At 37.2% G+C, this 7,427-nt stretch overlaps 1 protein-coding gene and 1 pseudogene across 1 annotated transcript; one reads left to right on the plus strand and one right to left on the minus strand.

Moving 5' to 3' along the window:
* Positions 1-324: 324 nt before the first annotated feature.
* LOC149234920 (zinc transporter 1-like) lies at positions 325-1,621 on the plus strand. The gene is made up of 3 exons (XM_089461268.1): positions 325-963; positions 1,052-1,201; positions 1,307-1,621. The coding sequence occupies exons 1-3, from the start codon at positions 325-327 to the stop codon at positions 1,619-1,621; spliced, it is 1,104 nt and encodes a 367-aa protein (XP_089317394.1).
* Positions 1,622-1,900: 279 nt separating this feature from the next.
* LOC149234921 (zinc transporter 1-like) lies at positions 1,901-3,178 on the minus strand (annotated as a pseudogene).
* Positions 3,179-7,427: the final 4,249 nt, after the last annotated feature.

Below are 7,427 nucleotides of genomic sequence, written 5' to 3' on the forward strand. Positions count from 1 at the left end.
AGATATTCAAAAGTTTAAATCAGATATTACAAATTAACAAACTGTTGTGTAACAGATTCTTCCTTTTCCTATTTTGCTGGCTTTTTAACCCATAAAAACAGTGATTGCAAAATTAACATGTATTACAAATTAACAAACTATTGTGTAACAGATTCTTCCTTTTCCTATTTTGCTGGCTTTTTAACCCATAAGAACAATAATAAAGTTGGAAAATTATAAACTTTCTTATTCCACTCTGATTTTCCAGTTTCTCCAGTTTCTCCAGTTTCTTTCCAGTTTCTCCAGATACCTGGAGTCTTTTCAAGTAACAATCAGTTGTGAGGAATGGCAAATTCATCACCAGCCATGAAATATTTCACAGCTGGTTTGGCCATAGCTTTATGTTTCATGGTTAATTTTGTGGCAGCAAATAATAGTTCTTTCTCTAATGAAAACAGTGAAGATTCATGCAGGAATAATACTGAAGCTCTCCATCTGAGGATTGGGGCACTAGCTTCTATTCTTGTGGCAGGCACTATTGGGGTATGCTTGCCTATTGTGGGCAGGACTTTCCCTGCTTTAAGTCCTGATAGGAATATATTTTTTTTCATTAAGGCTTTTGTTGCTGGTGTGATTCTTGCTACTGGTTTCGTTCATGTTCTTCCTGATGCCTTCGCATTTCTTACTAGTGAATGCTTAAATCCGAATCCATTGGGAAACTTCCCCTTTGCTGGGTTTATAGCAATGATGGTCGCAGTTTGTACTCTCATGTTGGATGCTCTAGCCACTGGTTACTACGAGCGTTCCCATTTTAGAAATCAAAACAAAGATAATCAAGTTAATGAGGGTACAGATCTTGGTAATGGCAATGGCTTAGAGCATGAGAATCATGTCCATACACACTCACATGCTACACATGGGCACGCCCATGGATCCAATGCTACAGAAGAATATTCCACTATTCGGCATCGCGTCATTGCTCAGGTAAAAACCTAAACTTCAAGCTCAAGTATAGATTTCAATAACTATATTATTAAATTTAACACCATGAATGGAACATGGTTAATATCAGGTGTTAGAGTTGGGCATTGTTGCTCAATCCGTTATTATTGGTATCTCATTGGGTGCTTCTGAAAGTCCATGCAAAATTAGGCCTTTAGTGGCAGCCTTATCATTTCACAAGTTTTTTGAAGGAATGGGTCTTGGTGGATGCATCATTCAGGTAATTTTTATCCTTAAATCTTCAAAAATTGAATAGTATAAGGCAGGAATATTTACACTGATATAAGGTTGATTGATTGAAATTTGTGTCTTTTGAGTGGGGCAGGCAGGTTTCAAGAATAAGTCGGCAGCAGTTATCCTGATGACGTTCTTCTTTGCTGTGATAACGCCCTTTGGTATTACACTTGGAATTGGGATCTCATCGGCTTACAACGCGAACAGCCCCACGACACTGATCGTTGAAGGAGTATTTAATGCAGCGTCTTCTGGAATTCTGATATACATGGCTCTGGTGGATCTTCTTGCTGCAGATTTTATCAATTCCTCTCTGATGAAACAAAATAAAACACTCCAGTTGTGCTCATACGTCGCTCTCTTGTTAGGTATAGGGTCCATGTCTTTGATCGCCAAATGGGCTTGAAATTTTACCATATCTCTTCCCTACAGAATCTCCTATATCTCTTTGTTGGTTGTATCGACGTTTATGTACATACACATATCCTTCGATTTGTGACAATGACAATTGATTGAATTTTCTCTTGGATATACATTGTCAATGGATTCAGTTTCTATGTCATCCAAGAGAAAATTCAATCAATTGTCATTGTCACAAATTGAAGGATATGTGTATGTACATAAACGTCGATACAACCAACAAAGAGATATAGGAGATTCTGTAGGGAAGAGATATGGTAAACTTTCAAGCCCATTTGGCGATCAAAGACATGGACCCTATACTTAACAAGAGAGCGACGTATGAGCACAGCTGGAGTGTTTTATTTTGTTTCATCCGAGAGGAATTGATATAATCTGCAGCAAGAAGATCCACCAGAGCCATGTATATCAGAATTCCAGAAGACGTCGCATTAAATACTCCTTCAACGATCAGTGCCGTGGGGTTGTTCTCGTTGTAAGCCGATGAGATCCTAATTCCCAATGCAATACCAAAGGGCATTGTCACAGCAAAGAAGAACGTCATCAGGATAACTGCTGCCTACTTATTCTTGAAACCCGCCTGCCCCACTCAAAAGACACAAATTTCAATCAATCAACCTTATATCAGTGTAAATATTCCTGCCTTATACTATTCAATTTTTGAAGATTTAAGGGATAAAAATTACCTGAACGATGAATCCACCAAGACCCATTCCCTCAAAAAACTGGTGAAATGATAAGGCTGCCACTAAAGGCCTAATTGTGGATGGACTTTCAGAAGCACCCAATGAGATACCAATAATAACGGAGTGAGCAACAATGCCCAATTCTAACACCTGATATTAACCATGTTCCATTCATGGTGTTAAATTTAATAATATAGTTATTGAAATCTATACTTGAGCTTGAAGTTTAGGTTTTTACCTGAGTAATGACGCGATGCTGAATAGTGGAATCTTCTTCTATAGCATTGGATCCATGGGCGTGCCCATTTGTAGCATGTGAGTGTGTATGCACATGATTCTCATGCTCTAAGCCATTGCCATTAACAAGATCTGTACCCTCATTAACTTGATTACCTTTGTTTTTGATTTCTAAAATGGGAACGCTCGTAGTAACCAGTGGCTAGAGCATCCACCATGAGAGTACAAACTGCGGCCATCATTGCTATAAACCCAGCAAAGGGGAAGTTGCCCCATGGATTCGGATTTAAGCATTCACCAGTAAGAAATGCGAAGGCATCAGGAAGAACATGAACGAAACCAGTAGCAAGAATCACACCAGCAGCAAAAGCCTTAATGACAAAAAATATATTCCTATCAGGACTTAAAGCAGGGAAAGTCCTACCCACAACAGGCAAGCATACCCCAATAGTGCTTGCCACAAGAATAGCAGCTAGTGCCCCAGTCCTCAGATGGAGAGCTTCAGCCTTATTCCTGCATGAATCTTCATTGTTTTCATTAGAGCAAGAACTATTATCTGCTGCCACAAAATTAACCATGAAACATAAAGCTATGGCCAAAACAGTTGTGAAATATTTCATGGCTGGTGATGAATTTGCCGTTCCTCACAATTGATGTTACTTGAAAAGACTCCATGTATCTGGTTTGGTCTGCCAGGATCGCTCCATAAATATCTTCCCTCTCAGAAACTTCAATTATTATTTCCTCCAGAAAAGGTCGGGAGGCGCATCCGTTACCTAGCAAGTCCACAGAATGTCCTCATCATAACACCACTTGCACAGATTGTTAATTCACTACGAGAGAATGTTAATGGTGAAACAAAAAGTGGTAGGATGGCATCCGCATAGAACGAAAGAAACTGGAGAAACTGGAAAATCAGAGTGGAATAAGAAAGTTCATAATTTTCCAACTTATTATTGTTGTTATGGGTTAAAAAGCCAGCAAAATAGGAAAAGGAAGAATCTGTTACACAATAGTTTGTTAATTTGTAATACATGTTAATTTTGCAATCATTGTTTTTATGGGTTAAAAAGCCAGCAAAATAGGAAAAGGAAGAATATGTTACACAACAGTTTGTTAATTTGTAATACATGTTAATTTTGCCATGACTGATTTTATGGAATTTTAGATATTTTTAAAAATGTTTATATTTATTATGAAAGATTTTAGATAGATTAGTTTTAAAATTAGAAAAATATGTTAGATTTAAATTTAGAAATTATTTAAGGGAAGTGAAGTTTTTATATTATCTGTTAAATTGGATAGTTTAAAATGATAGTTTTTAAGATGTATACTATCGAATTTTTTTTGAATTAAAAATTTCTTATTCGAAATTTTTATTGTATCGTATCGAATTCGAACATGGTAACTATGACTGCACATACAAGGAAGAGAATTTCATCTTTAACACCAAAACGTTACAGACATGGCAGATTTGAAGACATATTTGACAAATTTTCTACATGAAATACATACTAATGGTGGAAAGGTTGTAAAGGAAACTCATGATGTGAACCAAAGAAATGTTAATCATGATTCCATAGACTCTAATGTTGGATCGAAAACCCACCATATTCCAAAACTCGATATGAGGAAGTTTGATGGCAAGGATCCAGCCACATGGATATTATAGATGGAGCAGTTCTTCGATCTCAATAATGTGCAAAACACACAAAAGGTACGTATGGCAACTGTATATTTGGAACCAAATCAGCTTGTATGGTATCAATGGCTTTGTTCTCGTAAACAATTTATCACTTGGGCAATTTTTACGGAAGAATTGATAGCACATTATGAGGATACAAAAAGCAACACTTTTTTTAGCCAATTGATAAGTCTCAAACAAAAGGGTTCAATAATGGAGCACATTGAGGAGTTCCAAAAATTGAACATAAGGGTAAAAGATATTCCAAGGAGCATAGGATTGATGTGTTCATAGGGTCTTTAAAGGATAATATCCAACATGATGTTCGCCTTTGGGAACCTGATTCATTAGAGAAGGCATTCAGGTTAGCAAGAAAAATGGAAAGCAAAATTATGGCAACCAGGAAGCATACCACTCACAACTATAAAGACGGAAGTGTTGTTGCCCCTAGTCTTCCACAACCTATAAGGTTGACACCACAACAATTGGAAGAAAAAAGAGCAAAAGGGCTTTGTTACAGTTGTGATAGCAAATACACTAAAGGTCATAAGTGTGCTGAGAAGAAATTATTCTACATAGATTGTGAAGAGGAAGAAGAAAAAGAGCAAGAAAGGTCAAAAGAAGAGGATATACTCCAGGAACAAAGCCTAGATGAAGAACAAATAAATCTGACCATATCTTGTAATGCATTGGCGGGAATTACCACTCCTCAAACCATCAAGATAGAAGGACAAATCAAGAAGAAAAAGGTAATAGTGTTGATTGATTCAGGAAGCACCCACAATTTTATTCATTGTAGGGTAGCAAAAGAATTGAATTGCTTCCTATATCCAGCACAAGAGTGTCAAGTGATGATTGCAAATGGAGGAACAATAAATTGCTCTAGAAAGTGCCATAATATCAAGCTATCCATGGGAGAATATGTATTGACTAGCCCAATGCTTTCCATTCCAATGGGAGGTGCTGATGTTGTACTAGGAGTCCAATGGCTACAATCCTTGGGTACAATAGCTTTTAATTTTCAAGAACTTTTCATCAAATTTTCTACGGAAGGAAAGGAAGTTGAATTAAGGTGTATTGCAGGGAAACCAGGAAAGATAATCAGCTCTAATGGTATGACAAAGCTTCTAAAAAAGGAGCAAAGAGGTGTAATTGCACAATTATGTTCGCTAGATGTTTCCACATCGGAATCATCTATTTCTCCAGATCTCCAAAAGGTCCTGGACAATCATTCCAAGGTATTTGAGACTCCCAAAGGTCTCCCACCTATGCGTGATCATGATCATGCTATTCATCTGATTCCATGAAGTGTTCCTCCAAACATCAGGCCGTACAGATATCCCTATGTCCAAAAAAGTGAAATTGAACGTATGGTTGCAGAAATGCTAGAGGCTAGTATAATTCAACCGAGTCAAAGTTCTTTCTCTGCTCCAGTAGTATTGGTGCACAAGAAGGATGGATCATGGCGCATGTGTCCGGATTATAGGGAACTCAACAAGCTCACTATTAAAGATAAGTCCCCATTCCTATCATTGATGAATTACTGGATGAATTGCATGGATCAATTTACTTCACCAAGTTGGATCTTCGTTCGGGATATCATCAAATCAGAATGAAGATTGAAGACATTCTGAAAACGGCATTTAGAACTCATGAGGATCATTATGAATTTTTGGTCATGCCTTTTGGCCTTACCAATGCACCTTCAACATTTCAAGGTTTGATGAATTCAATTTTCAAACCATTCCTTAGAAAATTTGTGTTAGTATTTTTTGATGATATACTAATCTACAGCAAGTCTTGGAAGGATCATGTTGAACATGTGGACAGGTGCTACAACTATTGGAGGAGAAACAATTATATGCACAAAGATCCAAATGTTTCTTTGGAGTCCAGGAGGTGGAATATTTGGGTCATATTGTATCTCATGAAGGAGTTAAGGTAGACCCTAGCAAAATTAAAGCCATTAAGGAATGGAAAATCCCCACATCCATAAAGCATCTGCGAGGATTTCTTGGGTTGACAGGGTATTATCGCAAGTTTGTTAAGAATTATGGGAGAATAGCAGCACCTCTAACAACATTATTGAAGAAAGATGCATTTTCATGGACTCCGGAAGCAACAAAGGCCTTTGAACATCTTAAGGAGGCAATGTGCCAAGCACCGGTCTTAGCTACACCGGACTTCACAAAAACCTTTATTGTGGAATGTGATGCTTCAGGAAATGGAATTGGTGCTGTTCTAATGCAAGATGAAAGACCCATTGCTTTTGAAAGTCGTCCAATCAGGGGAAAGTTTTTAAGCAAAGCTATTTATGAGAAGGAAATGTTGGCAATACTCCATGCACTTAAGAAATGGCGACCCTACCTAATGGGAAGACACTTCAAGGTAAAAACGGATCATGATAGCCTTAAATACTTTTTTGAACAAAGATTATCCTCTGAAGAGCAACAAAAGTGGTCACAAAGATGTTGGGTTATGACTTTGAAATCATCTACAAAAAAGGGAAGCAAAACGTGGTGGCAGATGCACTCTCAAGAAAGGACGAGGATGTGGAAGCATTGTTGTGCGCCATTTCTATTATCCAACCAGATTGGATAAACGAAGCAAGGGAGGAATGGAAGAATGACGAAGAAGTGTGGGCACTTATTCGAAAGCTACAACAAGATTCCAGTACGTCTGATACATTTAGCTGGAAAAATGATTCATTATGGTACAAAGATTGCTTATACCTCTGTAAGAATTCCCAGCTAAAACAAAAGATTCTTATGGAATTGCACACTTCTCCCTTAGGAGGGCACTCAGGATTTTTAAAAACTTACCACAGGGTTAAGAAGGAATTTTTTTGGATGGCCTTAAATCAGATATTCAAAAGTTTAAATCAGATATTACAAATTAACAAACTGTTGTGTAACAGATTCTTCCTTTTCCTATTTTGCTGGCTTTTTAACCATAAAAACAGTGATTGCAAAATTAACATGTATTACAAATTAACAAACTATTGTGTAACAGATTCTTCCTTTTCCTATTTTGCTGGCTTTTTAACCCATAAGAACAATAATAAAGTTGGAAAATTATAAACTTTCTTATTCCACTCTGATTTTCCAGTTTCTCCAGTTTCTCCAGTTTCTTTCCAGTTTCTCCAGATACCTGGAGTCTTTTCAAGTAACAATCAGTTGTGAGGA

The sequence above is a fragment of the Pinus tabuliformis genome, chromosome 8, assembly GCF_031772625.1.
Source record: "Pinus tabuliformis cultivar Carrire ecotype Pingquan chromosome 8, CPIR1, whole genome shotgun sequence".
Taxonomy (NCBI): domain Eukaryota; kingdom Viridiplantae; phylum Streptophyta; class Pinopsida; order Pinales; family Pinaceae; genus Pinus; species Pinus tabuliformis.

Coding starts and splice junctions, on each gene's coding strand:
- LOC149234920 (XM_089461268.1), top strand. CDS start 325: ATGGCAAATTCATCACCAGCCATGAAATATTTCACAGCTGGTTTGGCC. Junction 964..1,051: donor GGCATCGCGTCATTGCTCAG/GTAAAAACCTAA, acceptor GGTTAATATCAG/GTGTTAGAGTTGGGCATTGT. Junction 1,202..1,306: donor TTGGTGGATGCATCATTCAG/GTAATTTTTATC, acceptor TGAGTGGGGCAG/GCAGGTTTCAAGAATAAGTC.